Source organism: Gobio gobio (assembly GCF_949357685.1).
Source record: "Gobio gobio genome assembly, chromosome: 24".
Lineage (NCBI taxonomy): Eukaryota > Metazoa > Chordata > Actinopteri > Cypriniformes > Gobionidae > Gobio > Gobio gobio.
Genome location: NC_137120.1, coordinates 41,927,592 through 41,953,880, shown reverse-complemented (window position 1 = coordinate 41,953,880; position 26,289 = coordinate 41,927,592). Strand labels below are relative to the sequence as shown.

At 40.8% G+C, this 26,289-nt stretch overlaps 2 protein-coding genes across 2 annotated transcripts in view; both read left to right on the top strand.

The window, feature by feature from the left end:
* Window positions 1-26,289, top strand: part of LOC307120889 (uncharacterized protein) — a 678,898-nt gene that overhangs the window by 474,906 nt on the left and 177,703 nt on the right. The window lies entirely within an intron of this gene.
* The window catches only part of nisch (nischarin), a 67,834-nt gene that overhangs the window by 26,759 nt on the left and 14,786 nt on the right, over window positions 1-26,289 (top strand). The window contains exons 13-18 of the mRNA XM_079808057.1: window positions 2,096-2,222; window positions 9,306-9,421; window positions 9,502-9,554; window positions 14,903-16,207; window positions 20,786-20,972; window positions 23,971-24,121. Coding sequence (XP_079664183.1) covers window positions 2,096-2,222; window positions 9,306-9,421; window positions 9,502-9,554; window positions 14,903-16,207; window positions 20,786-20,972; window positions 23,971-24,121 — 1,939 coding nt within the window. The remainder of the gene's footprint in view (window positions 1-2,095; window positions 2,223-9,305; window positions 9,422-9,501; window positions 9,555-14,902; window positions 16,208-20,785; window positions 20,973-23,970; window positions 24,122-26,289) is intronic.

The following is a 26,289-nucleotide window of genomic DNA, read 5'->3' as shown; positions in this document are numbered from 1 at the left end:
ACATTTACCATATAATGTGTTATGTTTGATGCACAATAGTCACATGTGACAATAGAACAAACAAAACACATAAATCTTGTTTATTTTGCTTTAGGAATAATGCAGGATCTCAAAAAAATGCATGTTGATTTTTCGTTGTATTTAGCAATCGCAGAAACATGAAAAACTGGACGACTATTAGGATAAAATCTGTTTTATGTGTCTGTGGTACAATCCGAAAGAGACGCCAATATAGTGTTGTTACGATACTGGTATATCTAGCTTCGATATTCGCTACCTAAAAAAGTATCGATATTATTTGATACCTAAAAAAGTATCGATATTATCTGATACCTAAAAAAGTATCTATATTATTCGATACCTAAAAAAGTATCTATATTATTCGATACCTAAAAAAGTAACGATATTATTCGATACCTAAAAAAGTATCTATATTATTCAATACCTAAAAAAGTATCGATATTATTCGATACCTAAAAAAGTAACGATATTATTCGCTACCTAAAAAAGTATCTATATTATTCGATACCTAAAAAAGTATCGATATTATTCGATACCTAAAAAAGTAACGATATTATTCGATACCTAAAAAAGTAACGATATTATTCGATACCTAAAAAAGTATCGATATTATTCGATACCTAAAAAAGTAACGATATTATTCGATACCTAAAAAAGTAACGATATTATTCGATACCTAAAAAATTAACAATATTATTCGATACCTAAAAAAGTAACGATATTATTCGATACCTAAAAAAGTATCGATATTATTCGATACCTAAAAAAGTATCGATATTTGATACCACGGGGGAAAATCGCTGCATATACTGTCAAATAGATATTTGTATTATAATTTCTTTTTTTCAGTCTGTCTATTGAAAGTCTAGGCAATTAAACATTTCTTCTGAAGAGATCACTTTATATGATTAAGCTTTTCCTCATATATAAACGTTGATCAATTACCAATACAATTATCTCACTAATATTTGCTAACGAATTGTGTTGCAATAGCTCGCACACAGCACAAGGAAGCTTGATTTCAAATTAAATTTAATAAAATAAGAACAACTAAACAAATGACAAACAATAGCACGAATAAATACACAAATGAAATCGACTGCTTTATTTCTTCAGGTAAGAAACTGAATAAAAAAACGAAGTAATCTATTTTAAAATAACATTTGATAATCTTCATTGTAAAAAATGAAATAGAGATGAATCCATTAAAGATTGAGGAGAGCGGCTGATATCGATACTGTAGAAAATGAGTATCGTATCGTTTCAGATATTATTGATATCGATATTTTTGACAACACTACTCCAATAACACTAAAGCTGATTGGCTGCAGTAGAAGCTGCATGTTGGTCTCATTTGTAGCGATAATACAGCAAATTATATTTGGACTAGCGAAAGTACCACAGAATAAAATAAAACATTGTAAAGTGCTGCAGGATTTCAGTGAGCATTAGAAGCAGCGATACATGGACGTAGGAAAATTAAGACCCCGATATTGAAGACCTAAAACAGAATTTAAGACCCCGCAGACTGGGACTATTTTCAGCCGCTGCGGAATATCATATCAAGAGAGATGCTAACGGTCTAATCAGATCCAATGATCTATGCTAAGCTATGCTAATAGTGCTAGACCAGGAGATCGCTCAACTTTTTAACTCTAGGGGAGTCGGAGAATGAGCTAAAATAGTGGCGTGTTCTTTTAATGCTAATCTCTGACTAGATTTTCCTCCAGTTTCGGTTGTTTTGTCGTCACAAAAAGTAAAATTAGACTTAATTACGGTGATTCTGAAATAACATGAGCTAATGTCTGTGTGTGTGCTGAATCTCTCATGTCCTAACCAGGCATGACGCTTTGAGCTAAGCTTTTGTTCACATTGAAAGCGAAATGTTCTGTTAAATTCACATTCAACCTGACGATATTTGGACCAATGAGATCTCAGTCTCTGGCTGGTGGCTCTGGTTTGGACATGTGGTCAAGCGTTACGGCGTTTATGATTCCTCGCACCCTTTATATGGACCTCCAGGGGTCCTGGTTGTGCTTGTGGCTAAAGAGAAGCCTGATGTTATTGTTGTCAGGTGGGTGATGTCCAGGCCGCGGGCGCGCCGCAGTCCTCCTCGTCCTCTCTCGCCGCGCCGCCCTCCTCTTCCTCCTCTTCCTCCCCCTCTCTGTCCCGCTCCACCCGCTCCACCTGCTCCAGTCAAGGTAATCATGTATGTATCGCGCTGCTCGGACGAGGGGGGGAAACTCAGACGGGGAGTTAAAGGGTTAGTTCACCCAAAAATGTAAATTGTGTCATTAATGACTGAGCCTCATGTGGTTGGACACCCGTCAGACCTCCGTTCATCTTCAGACACAAATGAAGATATTTTAGTGTAAAGCTGATGCTGAGAAAGGCTTCAGATTGGCCTCCATTGGCATTCAGTACATTTACACTCACAAGACCCATAAAAGGCACTAAAAACGCCGTTACAAAGTCCATCTCACCACAGTGACTCTACAATAATTTTACGATGCGACGACAATAGTTTTTGTGCGCAAAAAAAAATCTAAATAACACCTTTATCCAACTTGTTCTTGTCTTCCGTGTGTGCCTCCACGACGCATGCGTGAGAATATGAGCAGATCCGGCGTTCGGGAATCCATGAAATGCCACTTTAGCCCCATTTTGAGAACTACAGCGAGACCTAAAGCACGATCAGTGTAGAATTCAACAGCTGAGATACGCGCGTCTTCCTCTGCTCGTAAACAAATCTCTTCTGGGTCATGTGTCCGAACGCCGGATCTGCGTCATATTCTCACGCATGCGTCGTGGAGACACACACGGAAGACAAGAACAAGCTGGATAAAGGTGTTATTTTGTTTGTTTTTTTCCGCACAAAAACTATTGTCGTCGCATCGTAAAATTATTGTAGAGTCACTGTGGTGAGATAGACTTTGTAACGACGTTTTTAGTGCCTTTTATGGGTCTTGTGAGCAGTGTTGGGGAAAGTTACTTTGAAAAGTAATGCATTACAATATTGCATTACTCCGTTAAAAAGTAAATAATTGAGTTACTTAGTTACTTTTTAAGAAGAGTAATGCGTTACGTTAATTTTGCGTTACTTTTTCTCACCTGGGCTGGGCTTGTTTTTGTTTTGTTTAGCTCTGCTGCCATTCTGGATAACGGTAGAATAGGATGCAGGAGAGAAACAAAAATCGAGTAATTTTCATCATCAAAGGTCAGCAGCAAGACATTGATCAATTAAATATAAAGGTAGATTATGCATAAAAATAGTTTTTTTATTTAACATTTAATTATTGGAGGTTTGCGTAGTACTTTGATTTTGCATTTGACTGATTTTATTCATTTTGAGGAGGACAGAATCTTTGGTGAGTTAAATAAATGCTCACATTTAGTCTGGAACGCCTCTGCACTTATTCTTCTCAACATGGGGGCAGGAGAGCTGTCAGTCAAATTAATGTGAAAGTAATTTGCGTTTTTTGAAAAAGTAACTCCGATATTTTGTTGTAAATTTGAAAAGTAATGCGTTACTTTACTAGTTACTTGAAAAAAGTAATATTATTACGCAACTCAAGTTACTTGTAATGCGTTTCCCCCAACACTGCCTGTGAGTATAAATGTACTGAATGCCAATGGAGGCCTTTCAGAGCATCAGATTTACACTAAAATATCTTCATTTGTGTCTGAAGATGAACGGAGGTCTGACGGGTGTCCAACCACATGAGGCTCAGTCATTAATGACACAATTTACAGTTTTGGGTGAACTAACCCTTTAAAGGGGAAGTGTGTCATTTCAAGGTTTCTCAAACACTCCTGTCTGTCATTGGTCGGATAAGCAAGTAGTCCCGCCCCCAAACTGGTTTTGTCTGCATGTAAAGATGCACGATATTATCAGCACATCGGAATCGGCCGATATGAAAAATGATGCCGATATGATAACGTGTTGATGTGAGCCTGCAATAACTCACCTGAGTGTGCAAGGACTGCTATAGCGATAAGATCACGTCAGCCCTGTGCTCATTCTTCAAGTGAAAACAAGCAAATGCATTGCACATATGATGATTTATATTGACAGTTTTTAAATGCTGCCTTGAATTTGTGAATCAACGCAGGATTGCCAGGTTTTCACAACAAAACTAGCCCAAAACTAGCCCAAAACTAGCCCAATCGCGTCTCCACACTCTCTAGCGCGCGCACAGCAGCTGAAGCTCCTCCGGGTCCTAGTGCCCGCCCGCTAGAATCTTATATAGCCTATTTAGTGCGGGCGCTATTGTTATAGTAATAAAATGCAAAGTAGAATACACAAATAAATAGTTACCTCTTTTTCTGAATAATAAAAGCATTAATGATGTCGAAGCACAAGCATGACACTTGTAAATTAAATACTTTTATATACAGTTTATTAATCTGTAATAACATTTTATGGAATAAAAAAATAATCAAGCACTAAAATAATTGTATTTTTTATTGATTCGAAGCTAAAGACAGCATCAGCTGATGTCATGCCACGCATGTGCACAAACATTACATCCAAAAATAAAATATTTATGTTACAACTGCATCTGTCTGGACTTTATGATTGTTATTTTCAGCGCTTTTAAAGGACAACTCATTTAATTAACACATGCTTATCGAGTAGATCGTTCTCTGGGATGCGTTTTCATGAAAATCGAATGTAAAGATTTTTATCTCTAAAATCAGATTAGCTTATAACGCTAGTATATGGGGCATTGAATAAGTGGAATTAAATTGCTAGTTAAGACCACTAACAAGGCTCAAAATAGCCTCACACTAACACGGTAGCATAATGAGGGTCCCTACATGCAAACCCAAGCATTGAGAACTGTGTAAGTGTAAAAAAAATACTCCCACTTGTGCTCTTCGGTCAAAAATGACCAGCATAGGAAATTAATGAGAAATCTGCAAAACACAAATTCACAGAAAAAAAAATCTATATTTCTACCCCCCCAAAAAAACTAAAACTTTATAATAAATAGTCTTGAGATTTTTTAAATATATATTCAAATCCATCAACAACAAAAAAAATAATTAAATGTGTTCAAAAGAGAACTAGTGAATTCTCAAGCCTCTCCATAGAGACCTCTAGTGGTTACACACATGGTTGCAGGATTTCTTAAATAATTCCAAAAGAGGCGCTAATCTGCCTTAAAAAAAATATGTTGAAGGCCTAGTCTCTATTTTAACCTGAAATACTGCAATAATTAAAATAAAAAAAATGTGTATAATTTTCAATGGCAAAAATAGACCATAATTATTGCATAAATATAAAAAAAAAACATCAAATCATCTCAAAATACAAGATTAAAAAGAAAAAATATTATTGAAGAAAAATAAATTGCATTGGTTTTACTGGGGTGGAGGAAGTTTAATTTTTAGGTGTACCAATGCAACCCCTAAACGAAGAGCACCAGAGGGTTAACAACTAATTAAAACTAAACTGAATTTGAAAACAAAAAGTCAAAATGAAATAAAAATAAAAATAATGAAAAATGCAAAACTATAATAACCTCGGGGTCACGGCACCATGTAACCCGTCCTGTTTGAACCACCCTCTCCAAGCGGGACTCGAACCCGGGTCCGCCCGCATGAGAGTCAGACGCTCTAACAGCAGATAAAGGCTGCAACCCCTAGAGTCAGTCACTAGCGCATCTCGAGATCAGAGGAGTGAGGTTTACACAGATTTAGGCTTAAAGTGTGCCGTGTAAACAGAATGGGTCACATGACGTCCCTCTATTGACATGAAAATTACACACTTCACCTTTAAACCTAAAAAAACGTCCCTCTGATGACGTTATTTCTCTGTTTTGGCGTCACATATTTCCTGCACTTTTTAATATCACATGCTTAAAAAATATTGTTTCTTCATTACATGATGATTGTAAATGAATAATGTGAAGCTTCTGAATTGTTATTTATAAGAAAAGCCCAGTTTTCTAAATCTCATTTCATTCTTCAGTTACTCCTGCATTCTGACTTATTGCATCTCATGGTCATAATCATGTTTCGCCCGTTTCTGCACCGCAGGAGAAATAAATCAGATTTCATCCGCTCTGATTTTTCTCATAACTTTGCCTTGAGTTGATATAGCAGGCGTCCGTCGCCTGAGCGGAGTCAGATGAGCCCAATCGCTGGGTTTTGTGCGGGTTCATTTGCATTTGTTGCTCTAATGCCGATTGGGCTTGATTGATAAAGCATATGATCTCCATATTTGTCTCTTGAGTGTTAGTTACTAAGCAACAGCCTCGCTGCTTTTGATTAGACGTTCTATTTCTGCCAGCGGCATCTGAATATTCACGCTTGCGCACGCCTATAAAATGTGATTAAACATTGTTTTCTCAAATAATGAATGGAGTAATATTGTAATCTGGGATTCGAAATCATGTATATATTATCAGGACCTTTCATTTCTGTTTAAAAACTGCTTTTTTGTGTGTTATTTAATTAGTTTTACTTTGATTTTGTTGTTTGTCATCTGACTCCACATCATTAGATCAACTGATGTCTGATGGTGTGTGTGACAGTCCTGACGCTTAAAGGATGATCTCCTCATCCCAGATGTTCATGTGTTTCTTCCTTCAGTTTTTTGAGGATCACTCCAGGATTTTTCTGCTCATAATGGACTTCAATGGGAACCAACGGCTGAAGGTCCAAATCACTGCAGTTTCAGAGGCTCTGACCAATCCCAGACGAGGAATAGAGTCTGATCTAGACAAACCATCGCCACATTTACAACACACACACACATTTATACACTTTAACCTCTAATGCTCATCTGGAGCTGCTCTGAGACACACCACGGGTTGAGCAATCAGGCCAGAAAGGTCACGTGATGTAGGCGGAAGTGCCGCCCCTGTGTTTACAAAGTTTAATTTCTTTTTTTAATTTACATTTAATTTTTAATTTCTAAGAAACTGATTTCAAAATGTAAAAACGCATGTAAAAAAATATATTGCACAATGATAACTAATGTAAATATTATCATAAGTGTGAATCAAAAAATGAAAAGCGCATTTATAAATAACAAGCATGATTTCATCTCTTAAATGTCATAGGGCCCTATCTTGCACCCAGCGCAATTGACTTTGTACACCGACGCATGTGTCATTCCTATTTTGCACCCGCGCAAAGCGCGCTTTTCCCTCCACAGAATCACGTCGCTAAACTAGTGAATGAACTTGCGCTGCCTGGGCGGTTCAGCGCAAAAAAGGAGGCGTGTTCCGGCGCAAACAATCCCTGGTGCTATTTTGCTGTTCCATTAAACAATTGCGCCACTGACCAGGAAAAACCTAGTCTAAAGTCAGTGGCGCGTTGCGCGTTGTTCATTATGCTATTTTAAGGGCGCATGCTTGACCATAATGTATAGCGTGCACAACGCGCATACACTTTGCTCATGTAACCTACACAGATGCAACAGTTATTTTTGCAAATCATAAATTGTTACACTAAAAAAATATTAACACATGAGATGACGGAAATCATTGTGGTGTGCCACGAAGATGTGAAAAAATAGGCATAAATCTAGCTTACAAATGATTCAGGCTAATTGTAATAATTAAGGATAAGACCTGTTTGCCCAATAGTGGCAAGACATATATGTATTTAAGGACATCTGACAAATTGGTTTGTCCGTCAAGAACCAGGAAAAAAAATCGACTGAAAAACTGAAAAAACTGAAAGACTGAAAAAAAAAAAAGACTGTGAAATCACCTTTACCATAATGTACAACATTACAACTTCACTTCTCTGTCTTTCACTGCTCTTACAAGCACATTAGTCTCCTCGGCTGTGAACCGCTCCTGGCGTGCGCCTGGTAAATACGCCATAATAATAGCAATCCATAATGGAACTTGCGCACCTGCTTTTAAAGGGAATGTTGGATGACGCTCGGATTGGTTTATTCACGTTACGCCCAAACCACACCTATGAATAATGAAGCTACTTCAGACCAACCCATTTGAGATTTGCGCCGGGCGCAAGAGCCATTTATCCCGCCGCGAAAATAGCAACAGCGCCGAGACCCGCCCACAAAGTTACTTGCGCTTCGCGCGTTGACACTTGCGTTTCAGATCGTTAAAATAGGGCCCATAGTGTGTTTGTCATAATTTAGACTAATTTCAGCTTATCTCATAATTAGGACTTTTAATCATAATTTAGATTTTTAAGTCATAATTTTTGCTTTAAATCCAAAATGTAGAATTTTTATCTCAGAATTTTTTAAAGTGATAATTTCAGCTGTTCATCTCACAATGACTTAGCATGTCATATTTATGACTCTTTATCTAATAATGAGGACTTTTAAAATCATATTTTCAACATTTTATCTCTTAAATTTGACTTAACATGACGTATTTTTTTACTTTTAATCAAATAATGAGGACTTTTAAATTCATATTTTCAACATTTTATTTTATAATTATGACTTAGCATGTCATATTTTTGACTTTTTCTAATAATGAGGACTTTTTAAAATCATATTTTCAACATTTTATCTTATAATTATGACTAAGCATGTCATATTTTTGACTTTTTATCTAATAATGAGGACTTTTAAATTCATATTTTTGACTTTTTATCTAATAATGAGGACTTTTAAACTCATATTTTCAACATTTTATCTTAATTATGACTTTATGATAATTGAAATGAGCTGATCTGTGATATAGTGGAATATTTAGTGTCCCGAACTGAGCAAAGCCAGAGGCGATGGAACCAAACTCATCAAACATCTTCAGCAGAAAAAGGTTGAGCGGCGATGTGGGACGATGGTGAAGTTGGAGATGGAGTGTTTCTGCTAAAGGATGTGTGTGTGTTAGTCTTTGTAAACACAGGGGCGGCACTTCCGCCTGCATCACGTGACCTTTCTGGCCTGATTGCTCAACCCGTGGTGTGTCTCAGAGCAGCTCCAGATGAGCATTAGAGGTTAAAGTGTATAAATGTGTGTGTGTGTTGTAAATGTGGCGATGGTTTGTCTAGATCAGACTCTATTCCTCGTCTGGGATTGGTCAGAGCCTCTGAAACTGCAGTGATTTGGACCTTCAGCCGTTGGTTCCCATTGAAGTCCATTATGAGCAGAAAAATCCTGGAGTGATCCTCAAAAAACTGAAGGAAGAAACACATGAACATCTGGGATGACATGAGGAGAGGAATCATCAGGAGATGTTCATTTTGAAGTGAACTCATCCTTAAACAAATAAAATGTGTTTGCTGTGCATATAAAACTCCAGTGACTGATGAATAACTTTTACTTTTCATCTCCCTTTCAGAAATAACTTGTAAAGAAAAAGCTTTTATTACCAAAGAGATATTAACTCATGTGGATTCTACACTTACCCAGAGATGCTATGATGTTTACAGCTCAGCTTGTGAGCTCGTCCCGCAGGTTGGTTTGTGATAGAACACAATGAAGAAATTAATATAGTGGTGTGAGCAAAAACAAGAACACTGGTCCTTTTTTTGCAGGTGCAAACTCAAGTTGATTCCAGTTTGTCTTCGGACGTAATTTTTGAGAGCAGGTTAGTTCTCATAAACTTCTGTTTTTGTTTCTGCTATGCTTAATATCAAGCTTAATTGCATCCTGAAATGTGCAATGCCAGTAGTTGTTGCATTCTCATTGTTGCCACAAGGGGTGCTCTATCGAGGATACAGTCCATGTTTTTCCTTTGGTGCTGCATCCTTCGAAAGGCTCATTCGATTGCGTCACAAAGGATGTCCCAATTAGAAGGCTCTTCCAAATGCGTCCTGTGAAATAAAGGATACTAAAGATGGATCCTTCGCAGCCTTGCCTACCCCAGAATTCATTGCGCGCCAGTCGTTTTTTTTTGTTGAGAAATTGCAGAATTACACTTTTAAACGCAAGAATTGGGTTTCAACAGTGCAAATATCTACTTTGTTACATAAGCAGATTACTTTTTCAAGTAACTAGTAAAGTAACGCATTACTTTTAAATTTACAACAAAATATCTTAATTACTTTTTCAAAAAAGTAGCGCAAGTTACTTTGTTTTCCCATTTATTGACCGACAGGTCTCTCTCGTCCCCATATTGAGAACAATCGTGAGTCGTTCTGTGTAAACGCCCTCTTCACGGCCGGATTCACGAAAATCTGCTTAAGAAAATTATTAAGATAAATTCTAAGAAGTTCGTCTTGAAGTGCAATTCTTGAAAAATTCTTAAGAAGTTCTCAAATATTTTCTTAAGAACATCTTAATTTTTTTACTTAAGAAGAAAATAAAAGGTGTTATTTGGTGTTATTTTATTGAAAGGTCTTACTGAAGACTCGCTGAATGAAAAACACCCCAAAGCCCGTCTTTTTACGCTTCCTGCAGATTACCATAGATATCATAATAAGTGCAGACTATTTTTGTTGTGACTGGCTTGATGTGAGTAAGTCACTCATTGTCGTGTTTTTAAAGGGTTAGTTCACCCAAAAATGAAAATTCTGTCATTAATTACTTACCCTCTTGTCGTTCGACACCCGTAAGACCTCCGTTCATCCTCGGAACACAAATGAAGATATTTTAGTTGAAATCCGATGGCTCCGAAAGGCCTCCATTGGCTCAATGCACTTTACACTCTCAAGACCCTTAAAAGGTATTAAAGACGTCGTTACAAAGTCCATCTCACTACAGTGGTTCTACAATAACTTTATGAAGCGATGAGAATAGTTTTTGTGCGCAAAAAAACCCTAAATAACGACTTATATAGTGATGACGATTTCAAAACACAGCATCATGAAGCTTCGAAGCGTTATGAATCAGTGAGTCGATTCAGCGGTTTGGAGCGTTATGAATCAGTGAGTCGATTCAGCGGTTTGAATCGCCAAAGTCACGTGATTTCAGCAGTTTGGCGGTTTGACACGCGATCCGAAACATGATTCGACTCGCTGATTCATAACGCTTCGAAGCTTCATGATGCGGTGTTTTGAAATCGGTCATTACTGTAAAGTCGTTATTTTGGGGTTTTTTGCGCGCAAAAACTATTCTCATCAATTCATAAAGTTATTGTAGAGCCGCTGTAGTGAGATGGACTTTGTATCGACGTCTTTAGTGTCTTTTAAGGGTCTTGAGAGTGTAAAGTTGAGCCAATGGAGGCCTTTCAGAGCATCAGATTTACACTAAAATATCTTCATTTGTGTCTGAAGATGAACGGAGGTCGTACGGGTGTCCAACGACATGAGGCTCAGTCATTAATGACAGAATTTTCATTTTTGGGTGAACTAACCCTTTAATGTGCCGTGTCTGTAAAATCGTTATTTTATAAGAGCCTAGTCGTTTATCAAGAACGCTGCTCGGGTACCAAAGATCAGCCGTTAGATCTACACAAGACGAATCTTATCTCCGAGACATCAGAGCCAGCGGCAGAAGGACTGGCCGAGGTAAGGCTGCTCTCGCCGGGGTTAACGAGCGATGAACACCGCTGATCCACTGGAGCTCACAACTCCACAAACAGCAGATAAAATTGTAAAATAGGCGCGCTCTTTATAAATAAACCACAGATTTAATCTTTAAACAAATACATTCTCACCTGAAAAAGTCTTAAAACTACAATTTGTGACACATTAACAGTAGTATTGGTATTTAAGATTTAAGGTTGGAGGTTATCCTAACTTTAAGAAGTTATTTACGATGATTTTAAAGAACATTCTTTTCGTGAATATGAATACTAATTAAATTTTATCTTAAGAACAATCATAAGAAAAAAGATAAGAACATTCTTAAGAAAAGTTTTTGGGAATACAAAATATGCTTATATTTTTTCTTAAGTTAGAAAATAAGAAGAAATTGGCAGTTAAGAATAATTTCATTCTTAAAGAATGTTTTGTGAATCCGGCCCCAGGTGTGAATTTGCATTTCCGGCCGCAAAAGTTATGCTCTCTTAAAAAAAGTTAATAACCTTACTTGGCTACTTTACTTTTTAAGTGATTTATATACCGTCACGGTGGCTAGACGATAACAACAGTCCTCCGTAGACCGACCAATTTAACAACGCTTAGTCCGACCGCTGTGGCCTTCGAAGGATGCATATGGAGTGAATTCTGTGCCATAATTAAACAAACAAATCCAGCATTTTGCCAACAAACACGATCTGCTTTGCAAAGGAAAACTCGACTCACAAACAAACAGAAAGCGATTTGCAAATACAAAGGTCAGTTTGAGCGAAAATGCAAAGGTGTAACAAATATGTGTACTGTGTTTTGCAAATAATAAATGAGTGAGCGTACATCATATTTCACAAATAAATACAAACCATCCAAATTAAATCCTGTGTTGAGAGTTAGTTGACATGCAGTTGCAAATAATGAGTAAATCCTGAAGGGCACACTTTTGAGCTTTCATTTTTTATTAAATATGTTTAATAAATTAAAAATAAAATATATTTTAAGCAGAGTAAGCTATATTATAAGCAGAATTATGAATATTTATTTTCTGCTGTCACCATTTCCCGGGGGAGACGGACCAAGCCCAGCCTATAAGTTCATATCTGATGCAATATCAAATTTAGCACTTAAATGAACTGTGTTAGTAATAACTAAGTAATAATTAAAAACTATAGCCTACCATTTGAACTATTTTTGATTTGTTCAAAGTATTGAGGGTGTATTGTACTGTATTGCAAGTTCACTATTGTGTATCAAACTCAATTTTGAGATGAATTAATTATTACATGCCTGAAATCTGCTGTTTTGGAAGAGGACGTTGCTGCATTTGTGAGAAAATCTGCGCAAACTGCATTTGTGAGAAAATCTGCGCAAACTGCATTTGTGAGAAAATCTGCGCAAACTGCATTTGTGAGAAAATCTGCGCAAACTGCATTTGTGAGAAAATTAAGCTGAGAGATTGTAATTGACAGGTATTTGTATGGACTAGATTTGGTATTTGTTCAAAGGTTACATGCAATTTGTAGGATCGTTTGTATTTATTTGTGAAATATGATGTCATTTACTCACTCATTTATTATTTGCAAAACCCAGTACATATATTTGTTACTCCTCTGCGTTTTCGCTCAAACTGACCTTTGTATTTGCAAATTGCTTTCTGTTTGTTTGCGAGTCGAGTTTTCCTTTGCAAAGCAGATCGTGTTTGTTTGCAAAATGCTGGATTCGTTTGTTTAATTATGGCACAAAATTCACTCCATAGATGCAGCCTTTGGATTGGGACACAGCCTTGGTCAACTTTCGTCATTGAGGATTAACAGTCTGAGGATAAATTGAACATGACTGTATCCCTTGATAGATTTCTAAGTTCTGTTACATGGAAGAACACAAGTTATGGTAGTGGTTGCAATGCTTTTATCAAACTTATGTGTTGTGTTTGTGTACTTGCTTTACTGTGCGTTCACACCGCCGCCGGCGAGAGCGTCAAAGTGGCCGGAAAGCATTCATTTTCAATGGGAGCCGGCGAGAGCAGTGCATCTTGGACGATTTGGGCGTTGAGGAGAGTTGACATTAGGTCAACTTTATGGTAATGAGCAATGACGCGGTTCGGTGGCAACCAATGGGAATGTAGAAGTGCTCCGCTTGAGAGGATCCCAGAGAACGCTGTCCTGTAAACTTTGGTTCCCACCACATTAGTTCCCAAGCAAAATGGAGGAGAGGGTTTGATAAGAAGGTGCTCGGCACTATTTATAGTCAACATTTTCACTCTAAAACGCTTGTTTTTCAGCGGGAATGCAATTAATTTGCTCAAAACAACACCGATTTGACCAATTGCATTAATGCTGCACTTCAGCCAGGACAGGTTTTGTAATGTAGGCTGCACACAAATTAATGTTAATGGTAATTAAATCCCAAGTCTAGCAAACTGATGTTGAAACTTAACCATAAACACAAAAGCCACACCACACAAATGGCTTTTAATTGGTTTATTTCGTTAGTAAACATGTAACTATAATTAAGTTCTTTCCATCGATCAGGTTTTTTTTTACTTTCACATTTAAATGATTTCATGAGGTTAACTTATACGGTTATACCCTACTTGTGTCAGCACAAATGCCGATCAACATGATTCTTTGCTTTGGATCCTTTCAATAAAGTTAAAAACAGACCAAACATGCGATCGGCCTCAGTGCGTCCACGAATCCAGAGCGAATTTTGACGCCCTCGCTGGCGGCGGTGTGAACACACAGTTAGAGTGTGTTTCTGGGCTTATTACTTTTGTTTGGAAATGTTATACAAGTCCCCGAAAAGTAAGTTCAGGCTTTTACAGGTCCAGATTTTGCAGAGTTCAACGTGTTCCTGGGTCAACATATTTTGTGAAAGAAAGGCCAAGTATTGTAAGCACATAATTGGAAGTTGTCCTCTGCATTTAACCCATCAAAGTTAGTGCACACACATTAGGAGTAGTGAGTAGTGAACACACACACACACACACACACACACACAAACTCGGAGCAGTGGGCAGCCATTTTGCTGTGGCGCCTGGGGAGCGACTGGAGGTTAGATGCCTTGCTCAAGGGCACCTCAGTCATTTCCTGCCAGTATCGAGTATCAAACCCACAATCTTCGGGTTACCAGTCTTGACTCTCTAACCATTAGACTGCCCCTGGAACAACATCCTGATCCTGGAACAACTTTCCTGTCTGAGAATGTTGTCCTATCCCTACCCCTAAACCTAACCCTACTCATAAGTTATCCCTAAAATCAGTGGGAAATGAATAACACTGACGTAAAAGCACCTAACCCTGGTTGTAAGCCTAAACTCGTCCCTCAAATCCTGATCGTTTGATTGGAATGATGTTCCAGGAACATGTTGTACTTGGTGAAATCAGGCTCTGCATTGAAATCCTTAAAGGTTGAGTGGTTCTGGATGCACATTTAAGATTTCAAAACCAAAACTAAAACAAGTTGTTTAATTTCTCTTTAGCCCCTGTTGCTGTGAAGAGGAGTGGAAACCTTGGACCACAAGTCTTTCTAATCTCTCCATGCCTCCTACTTTACTGTCCTACACTACCACCAACCAGGAGTTCACCAACCAACTTTCTGCTCACATCAGCCAAGCTAAGAGTATAGAGTCAACTTCCATACCTTGCAAAACCACTTCTCAGGAGGGCACGGACCAAGGCAGCCCTCAATCTGGGGATGGATACTTTGAGATGACACTAGATGACACTAACGAGATCATGGGTTGTTCCTCCACATCTTCCGTTCAGGATAAGGGATCAGACGATGTGAAGAGAGAATCTGTAGATGATCATGTAAAAATGGTGGCTTGGTCTCTTTGCGTTAGTGTTGGAGAAGGTTTGAATCGGTGGCCATCTTGTTTGGTGGCGACGGACAGCTCGCTTGTGGTTTTCCGCACAAGCTCAGAAGAACCAGTGAGTAACTTGGAGGAACTATCGGAGAGCTTTGAGATTGACTTGGTTGTGCCGTACACCAACATTGAAACCTTTCAGTTTGATATCCCAGAGGTTTGTGTCTCCTTGAAAGTGAAGTCAAGCAATACGCGATGGTTCTTTTTCTCAGATGCCCAGAGTCTGAAGGAGATGCACTCTTGTGTTAGTCTTCAAACTAACAAGCACATTTTGAGCTCCTCTAACACTCAGATGTTCATTCGACAGTTTCTGAACTCTTGGGATTTTGAGGAAAGTGATGATAGCGTGAAAGGTGGACACTTGATTCATTTCCTTAATCTAGACCCATCTACCTCCGACAAGAACGTCACAAACAACCCACAATTTCCAAAGAACTCAGTACCCTCAGATGTTCTATCCCAAATCGGGCTGTTTGAAAGTGATCAGGACCAAACCTCCAATCCCATGATCGTCTTTCTTACCTCTAGGCATCTCTGTGTTCTCAAGGTAGACTTTGTCGCTCTCTCAACCCGGGACTCTTCGGAAGTAAGCGTGATGCGGAGCTGCTCCAAAGTAACTCGTATCCCGCTTTCATTCACACTCCTCGACCCAAAGCAGGGCTGTTGTTCATGTAGGGCCATCTCAAACTCTCGCCGTTTCTACAATAACCACGTTGTAGAACTGATGGCGGGTCACGAGTGCCTGACTATCGTTTTTGCCCTTCCACAAGACAAGTTCACCTTCCTGAGAGAGTTCACGCGGCTTCGATCCAATCTGCGGGAAATTAAGACCATCGCCCTGCAGCGCACCAAGAAAGGACACTTGAAAGTGCACAGTTCTGCTCCAGCTACAACCACCAGAAGAATACCTACCAGCAGGTAAAGCTAGTATTTCTGAAGATATGTTAGCATGGATGTCATTTTAGCCCCCGATCTAAGCTGTAGCTAGAATGTAACTGAAAGGTTGTAGTGAAAAAATGTGACGATACCAGAATTTCCCTCTTTGCTGACCTGATTGGCCATTGTGTTCACACACTCAACATGTCTCTGATTGGCTACAATGTTGAACGCTCTTCACCGAGTGCTTCAATCCGTCTATCAGTGGCTACATTAGGGATCCGCTGTGTGTGTCTGTGTAAGCGCTTGGAGAAGAGCGTTGATAATTGTAGCCAATCACAGAGATATATGTTGAGCATGTGAACACAATGGCCAATCAGAGGTGTTTAAAGGAACACTCCACTTTTTTTGAAAATAGGGTCATTTTACAAGTCCCCTAGAGTTAAATAGTTGAGTTTTACCGTTTTTGAATCCATTCAGCCGATCTTTGTATCTGGCGGTAGCACTTTTAGCATAGCTTAGCATACATCATTGATTCTGGTTTAAAACTTGACTCTTCTACAGTTACATCGTGTGCTAAGACCAACTGAAAATGAAAAGTTACGATTTTCTACACCTATATGGCTAGGAACTACTTTCTCATTCCTGCGTAATAGTCGCGGATCTTCACAGCTGTACCATGGCTGCAGCGGCGCAATGATATTACAGCGCCTGAAAGTAGTCCAGCTAGGGAACTTTCAATGTGACCGGCACTAAGTTCGTGTAGTTGCAGAGAAAGTTTCAGGCTTGCAGCCGACAAATTGTGTTGTGTATTTAGCTGTGATTAGCCATGGTTCTGTGTGTTGTAAAGGCTGTGATAGTAAGTCGAAGGTGTAACTACCACCATGATTCCCAGAATACCAACCAATCATTGCGCCGCTGCAGCCATGGTACGGCCGCGAAGATCCGCGACTATTACGCAGGAATGAGAAAGTAGTTCCTAGCCATATAGGTGTAGAAAATCACAACTTTTCATGGCATTTTCTTTATTGTGTTTTGAAATTATAACCATAGCAGTTAGCATGAGGTTTGTATGATTAACTTGTTTTCTAAACTTGTGTATATACAGTGCTTGAAGTGGAAAAAATAAAATGCTGGTACTCACCAGAGGGGGCGTGGTTATGGGGGGATTGTTTAGTCAATAATTCAAGAAGGTCAATATTTTAAAGCTGTTTCTAACTTGTACTCAGCCTTAAAACTAACATATAGTTCTTGTAATTGTTTAACTATAGCGTTTGTTACAATAAGGGTTTATTTATAAAGCAAGACCATTGACGGCTCCTCATTACCATGCAGGCCAATGAGAACTTTTCTCTTTCTTTTTTCTAATCAAATAGCAACACAGTTAGAGACTATAGCTACTAGGGATGCCACAATTCTCAATATAATATTGAACCGTTCGGTACGGCATTCACGGTTCAATAAGCGCTTGTGAATTGCGGTTTTCTCGGTTTTGCATTTAATAAATTATTTTTCTACAAATTCTATCATTTGCCTCCATCCCAATACTGAACAACGCGACATACATTCACATCACAGGTTAGTTATACTCACAGGACACTAGAGTTATTCACAATCACCAAAGCTCATTATTTGCATGAGTTTTAAAGCCTTGCCGGCTCATTTGCATGCACAGTTTTAACATGCGCTTTTCCGAGCGCGCGCACTAAACGCCTGTCAAACACGTGATTAGTGGACTAAGTAGTCGTCTTACTACGCTAATACTGTCAAATACACACAAGGTTAACATAAACACAGTCGGTTATGTCTAAAGTGAAAGTAAAATCGCGTTTGTCTGTATATTAGATGTGTAGAGGTCTTTAATTGACAGCGGCGCAGCCTATAGGGAACACACCGTCCTTAAAGGGACAGTTCACCTCTAAAATTATGTCATTATTTACTCACTCTAATATTGTTCCAAACCTGTATTCATTTCTTGATGACAGAATTTTCATTTTTGAGTGAACTATCCCTTTAATGTTAATACAACAACAAAAGACAAAGAGAAAATCACTCTGCTCTTGACTGAAGAACTAATACAGTAGCTTTAATAAGAATCAATGTAAATTTTATAGTGAAGTCTATGTAGTGTTTTATTTTAACATTTATTCATTCAATTTCATACTTAAATGCTGCTGTACAGCTCTGAGCTGCCAGTGTAAATATTTATATATATTTATTTTATATTATACAATACATTAGGAATGTGTACAAGGTTTTTTTTTAAAGTAAAGTTTTAAGTTTAAGTAAAATAAAGAAAGAGTATTGCAATAAAAAATAGTCTTTTTTCTCCTAAACCTCTTGCTGTTCCTGTTGCCTAAGAATAGAATAACAAAAACCTGATGTGACAAGCCATCAGAACCGAACCGAAAACCGTGGTTAAAAACTGAGGTATGTGTTGAACCGTGGACTAACTGTATTGTTGCATCCCTAATAGCTACAACATGCCACAGATATACATCTTTAGTGATAAATCTATTCCCTTAACTGATTATCTATTAGAAATTCTACAGCTAGTCAAAATTTACCACAATAAATACAATAGACCGTGATAAACTCTAGTAAATGTGGTCATCAGGAGTTTAAAAACTTGCAAGATGGTGCTTCCCCTCTTCATCAGTCTTTTAGTGGCTGTTTTAGCTCATGTTGGACTTTCTCTGTGGTGTTTTACTGCATTCTCAATAGAACTCAAATGGGACGCATTTTTTATCATCAGTGTCGCATAGGAACGTTTGGCGTTGTGCCAAGCGGACGCTCTCGCTGCGGAGCCAGGCGAAAGTATAAACAAGGCTTAACACTTTTGCGCGCCACTTAATAAAACATTTGGGCGTCCGTTATAAAGGCGAGAAGTAGCGGTAAGTTCCGCTTAGGGCTGGGCGATATGGCCGAAAAGTGATCTCGATAAAATCTTTTCATATCAGTCGATATGGATAATTATCACGATAAATGTCAAATATTTCTTTCTTTCAAATTTAAAGGCAGATTTTTGCTCCTAAGTGAAAGTTGAAGAAACCAGACAGTTAACTGTGGTTTTAAACAAATTTTTTATTTTCAGAATATGACAAACACTTCACGTTTTTTGAATTCCTTACACTTTTCAAGTCATTTTTCCCTAACAAAACAAATTTCTTAATATAAAAAAATGAATGTCTCGTTCTAATAGGTGATATTGTTTTTGTGTTGCCTGACTTTGGCATATATCTTCGGCACAGTTTGCAGTGCAGTATTAATAATATAATTTTTTTTGTCTCTTATGGTGATGATACACAGGGCAACTTTTGAGCAATGTTGCCGTCAACGGGCAACCAGGTAAGACACAGGGCCCATGACCGATCTAAAGTATCCAGATAGAAATGTGTTGCCCATTCCCAATGGGAAAGTGGCCAAGCAACATTGCTTTGTAACATTGCCCAGCAACATTGCTCAAAAACGTTGCCCCATGTATCATCACCTTTAGAAATGCACATTTGACAGTGACTTGACAGTAGTAGTAGCTCGAGTTAGGAGGATGCAGATGTACATTTAACAAAAACACGTACGGTGCATTTTTATTTTTTTATATGGTAAAATGTAAATATTATGACTAAAATTTTAACCATTGGTCTTCCATATATCATAGATTTAGATCATGATAACCACAGTTAAAAACATATAGCTCTTCACTACTATGGTAAAATGTATCTATATGGTTTCTACAGTATTTGTATGAAAAACAGTAGACCTAGCCTAAAGACATTTTGTATAAATGCAGTAATGCACACATTCTATAGCTAAATAAAAATACTGTAATAATATTCCATTACTCCTTTAATACATTTAATACATGTCTACAGTAATAATATAATACACCGATCAGAGTAAACAGATCAGATCAGACAGCGGATAAATGGTCTGGGTGACCCGGTTCAAATGAGTAACAATTCGTGCTAACTTTTATCAACAACTTCGTCGTCTTTGGATGATGACTCAAGGTTAGTTTTACTTTTGATTTAACGTCCGTCGCCGGTTACACTCATTTTTTTTTTCCTTCTCGTGTCGAGTTTTCTTTGCCAGTAGAGGGTGTACTTATGATGCGCAAGTTAAAAGCTGCACGCTGACTGGCTGTTGTCGCGTTTATTTCTGCTTTGTGATTGGATGTTACAGTAATCTATCGAGTAAAAATGGCCAGAGCTTATCAACATGAATTTAATCGCGATTCGATATATTGTTTATCGGCCCATCCCTAGTTCCACACTTCCAGCACTGTGTATGTAGTCTTTCAACTTATGTCATGACCATTTTAAGCCTAATTTGCAAGGATGCCAAAAGAGCAAGTAAGAATTATGTCTCTAACTCTTAACCAGAAGTTCTGGACTAGAAAAGTAATCCCAGCTCTAAAGGACGATTAAGACGTAACTCTATCACTATCCCTAATCCTAACTTTACAGATGAAATGCTGTTTAATGGATGCCAGAAATGCAGAAGGGGAGATGAAATGCATCTGCTAAATGACTACTCACTTCTCCTAAGGCAGCATTTGTTAATTAGAAACACTTTATCGGTTCTTTTCACAGTAGATATACTGCACTGCTTTTTCCACAGCGTCCCTCAGGAAGTGCCAAAGCCCCACCTGACCCTGTCTCTGCTGTATCCAGCCAAATCTCTCCTTCAGCAGCTGATGGAGGACAACCTATGTCCCTCGCACCTCTCGCTCTCCTCTTCATTACTCCTCATCTCATCTCTCAAAGGAGACCAGCTTGTCGACTTCTTCCACGACAATATTGCTGAGGCAAGTCATTCGCTCATTTCACAGATTCAGATCTGATTTGAGGAAATTTCCTAGATGGTTGTGTCGTAGAATTTCCCCAATGGACGTTTCCTTTGGGTTTTACAGTGTTTCACACACGGTATATTCCTCGATGTGTTCTTCTGGTCAACCCCTCTCTTCCTGCGTGTGCTCTTGGCTCCCGTGAATTTGTTTATTTACTTTGACTCTGTTATATTTGGCCAGCTGCCTTGTTTTCAAAAGGCGACTATCTGCACTATTTTCCACTCATTCTCAAATGTCCTACGTAATCTGTGCACTGTTTTTACAGGATATCCTCGAGTTTAAACCGTAAACAAACACACCTAATGTTGAAGTTTGCAACTTGATTAGTTACCCTCACTAGAATTATTTACAGTGCATTCAGTATTCACAGCGCTTCACTTTTTACACATTTTGTTATCTTACAGCCTTATTCCAAAATGGATTGTTCATTTTTTTTCTTCTCAATTCTACAAACAATACCCCATAATGGCAACTTGAAAGAAGTTTGTTTGAATAAAATAAAATTTAAAAATGCTCCTGTTTCCGCTGATCATCCTTGAGATGTTTCTACAGCTCGACTGGACTCCACCTGTGGTCAGTTCAGCTGATTGGACATGATGTGGAAAGGCACACACCTGTCTATATAAGGTCCCACAGGTAACCAAGCCATGAAGGAATGCTCTGGAGACTCCTGGCCTCCATCATCCGCACATGAAGAAGTTTGGGAGCACCAGGACTCTTCCTAGAACTGAGCGATCGGGGGAGAAGGGCCTTAGTCAGGGAGGTCAAGAACCCGATGGTCACTCTGACAGAGCTCCAGCGTTTCTCTGAGGAGAGAGGAGAACCTTCCAGAAGAACAGCCATCTCTGCTGCTCTTCACCAATCAGGGCTGTGTGGGGGCGTGGCCAGACGGAAGCCCCTCCTCAGGAAAAGGCCGTCTGGAGTTTGCCAAACGGCTCCGAGGAACATAATCCTCTGGTCTGATGAAACACAGATGAACTCTTTGGGCTGAATGGACGAACCCAGGCTCCGCTCATCTCCTGGCCAATCCCACTTCTATAGTGATCATGGTGGTGGCAGCATCATGATGTGGGGATGTGTTTCAGGAACTGGGACACTAGTCAGGATCAGGGAAAGATAAATCCCTGATGAAGACCTGCTCCAGAGCGCTCTGGACCTCAGACTGGGGTGAAGGTTCATCAGCAGGACAACGACCCGAAGTTCAGCCAAGAGAACACAGGAGTGGCTACAGGATGACTCTGAATGTGCTTGAGTGGCCCAGCCGGAGCCCTGAACCCGATTGAGCATCTCTGGAGATCTGAACATGGCCGCCGCTCCCCATCCAACCTGATTGAGCTCGAGAGAATCTGCACTGAAGAACGGGAGGAACTGCCCAAACACAGCCGAGCTTTAGCATCAAACTCAGAAACACCTGAGGCTGGGATTGAGCAAAGGGGCTTCAACAGAGCATTGAGCAAAGGATGTGAATTCAAACTAACTTCTTTCACGTTGTCATTATGGGGTATTGTTTGTTAGCCTGGCTCCGCCCTCCTACGTTCTTCCGCTCAATGTTCATTTTCCTTCAGTTCTCCATCTGGACTGCGGTATATTCTTAGGTTTTCTCCAAACACATTTTAACCGGTCCAATCAGCGAACAGAGGCCGTGGCTGAGAGCGATGGCGTTGATGTCGCGCACTAGTTTGAGTTGTAGTTCAGTAATGGCGGGCGGAGAAAGATGCGAGCGAAGCCGTTCGGTCCGTTGTGGCACCGCTACCGAGTATCCAGAAGTTATAGCCGGAGCAAGAACAATCTGTGCTGAGTTCTGTTGGTGGCCGCGATGTTGTGTCCCGGGAGAAGTGTGATTCTCCAGCTCGCTCCGTTAGTGCTGAAGGAGTTGTTTCTCGTGCGGTCAGAAGGTGTGGTCATCATTTAAAGCGGCTAGTCAGTGATTGCCGTCCATCTCGCACCAGCCGCGTAAAAATCCCCGGCCGAATGACCTCCTGCTTTAGACAAACACCAGGTCGTGTGGTCATTTAACTGCTGTCCGAATCCACATCTCTGAGTTTTCAAGAATATATCACTTCAAAATTCACTGTTTATTTCCTTTTTGACCCCTTCAGAGCACCGTACAGCTGCGCTTCGCTGTCATTTGGATGCTTTTTCTAGACTTGTGTTTCTTTAAATGCTGGCGAGTGTTTACAAGAGCGATATATTTCATCACCGCTCAAACAATAAAGAGAAGAAAAGCACGTAAACATTTGAATTGGGCCGTTATTTACAGCAGCATTTATTCTTATCATATCAAGCATATGATATTTTATTTACAGCACAATCATGTGACGGCCCACGGTTCCTGATCACACAACTACTCTGTGAATAAATCAAAATCTGAATGCAGGAGGTTTGATCACTGAGGTTATTTTGATGGACGTCCATGTGAGAAACAGAGGCGAACGGCGCATGACATACGTCACGACCAAACATTAGCGATTGGTTATGGCAGATCCAGATCGGCTCTGAGCAGATCCAATAGTTTTAAACTTTAGCAGAGTTCCCGCCTTCAAGGAAGTAAACGCTTGTCAATGGAGAGCGGCCAGACTCTCTGAACAAATGAAACGTACGAGAGTCTGGTAGGACCAGGCTAATTGTTTGTAGAATCTTGAGGAAATTAATGAATTTAATCCATTTTGGAATAAGGCTGTAACATAACAACATGTGGAAAATGTGTGAATACTTCCCGGATGCACTTAATTTGAGGTGTTTATTAGTCTTTGTGTGCCAGTTTTCTTAGACCTCAGTTCTTCAAAATCAAATGATAACTGGCTTGGCTGAAGGCATCATTCATGTTTGTAGTACAAACTGCATGGAAGAAACAAAACCCTGACCATACGTTTGAGCAATTGAAATGTCTAAGCAAACGCCGCTAAATGAACTGCAGTATTATGTGCCAGAGAGACTGAGGGTGTTTATCCTGCAGGTGGAGAATGAGGAGCTGAAACACATCTTGTGGACGTCGGTGCTCTTCTACAGATCTCCTGATGTGGAGACGACCGCCTGTGTCCTGCTGTCCACCAAAGCCATCTACTTCCTCCTGGACGACACCGCGTCCTCGCTCACCAACCAATCGAGTGAGCAGAACCTTACTGTACATTTACAATAGTCCGATCTTCAAATATTTTATGTTTTTATAAATTGTTAATTCGGTGGTATTCTTTTCATTTCTGTTGTATTATGTTTTTCAGAGATATTCTCTGTTATTGTATTCTGTTCGTCATATACGCCGATCAGGCATAACATTATGACCGGTGAATAACACTGATGATCTCCTGTTAGTGGGTGGGATATATTAGGCAGCAAGTGAACATTTTGTCCTCAGAGTTGATGTGTTAGGAACAGGAAAAATGGGCAAGCGTAAGGATTTGAGCGAGTTTGGGCCAGATTGTGACGGCTAGACGACTGGGTCAGAGCATCTCCAAAACTACAGCTCTTGTGGGGTGTTCCCGGTCTGCAGTGGTCAGTCTCTATCAAAAGTGGAGGACCAGTGGAGAACCGGCCACAGGGTCATGAAGGACCAGTGGAGAACCGGCCACAGGGTCATGAAGGACCCGGCCACAGGGTCATGAAGGACCAGTGGAGAACCGGCCACAGGGTCATGGAGGACCAGTGGAGAACCGGCCACAGGGTCATGAAGGACCAGTGGAGAACCGGCCACAGGGTCATGGAGGACCAGTGGAGAACCGGCCACAGGGTCATGAAGGACCAGTGGAGAACCGGCCACAGGGTCATGGAGGACCAGTGGAGAACCGGCCACAGGGTCATGAAGGACCAGTGGAGAACCGGCCACAGGGTCATGGAGGACCAGTGGAGAACCGGCCACAGGGTCATAAAGGACCAGTGGAGAACCGGCCACAGGGTCATGGAGGACCAGTGGAGAACCGGCCACAGGGTCATGGAGGACCAGTGGAGAACCGGCCACAGGGTCATGAAGGACCAGTGGAGAACCGGCCACAGGGTCATGGAGGACCAGTGGAGAACCGGCCACAGGGTCATGGAGGACCAGTGGAGAACCGGCCACAGGGTCATGAAGGACCAGTGGAGAACCGGCCACAGGGTCATGGAGGACCAGTGGAGAACCGGCCACAGGGTCATGAAGGACCAGTGGAGAACCGGCCACAGGGTCATGAAGGACCAGTGGAGAACCGGCCACAGGGTCATGAAGGACCAGTGGAGAACCGGCCACAGGGTCATGAAGGACCAGTGGAGAACCGGCCACAGGGTCATGGAGGACCAGTGGAGAACCGGCCACAGGGTCATGAAGGACCAGTGGAGAACCGGCCACAGGGTCATGAAGGACCAGTGGAGAACCGGCCACAGGGTCATGAAGGACCAGTGGAGAACCGGCCACAGGGTCATGAAGGACCAGTGGAGAACCGGCCACAGGGTCATGAAGGACCAGTGGAGAACCGGCCACAGGGTCATGAAGGACCAGTGGAGAACCGGCCACAGGGTCATGGAGGACCAGTGGAGAACCGGCCACAGGGTGATGAAGGACCAGTGGAGAACCGGCCACAGGGTCATGAAGGACCAGTGGAGAACCGGCCACAGGGTCATGAAGGACCAGTGGAGAACCGGCCACAGGGTCATGAAGGACCAGTGGAGAACCGGCCACAGGGTCATGAAGGACCAGTGGAGAACCGGCCACAGGGTCATGAAGGACAAGTGGAGAACCGGCCACAGGGTCATGGAGGACCAGTGGAGAACCGGCCACAGGGTCATGAAGGACCAGTGGAGAACCGGCCACAGGGTCATGAAGGACCAGTGGAGAACCGGCCACAGGGTCATGGAGGACCAGTGGAGAACCGGCCACAGGGTCATGAAGGACCAGTGGAGAACCGGCCACAGGGTCATGAAGGACCAGTGGAGAACCGGCCACAGGGTCATGGAGGACCAGTGGAGAACCGGCCACAGGGTCATGAAGGACCAGTGGAGAACCGGCCACAGGGTCATGAAGGACCAGTGGAGAACCGGCCACAGGGTCATGGAGGACCAGTGGAGAACCGGCCACAGGGTCATGAAGGACCAGTGGAGAACCGGCCACAGGGTCATGGAGGACCAGTGGAGAACCGGCCACAGGGTCATGAAGGACCAGTGGAGAACCGGCCACAGGGTCATGGAGGACCAGTGGAGAACCGGCCACAGGGTCATAAAGGACCAGTGGAGAACCGGCCACAGGGTCATGGAGGACCAGTGGAGAACCGGCCACAGGGTCATGGAGGACCAGTGGAGAACCGGCCAC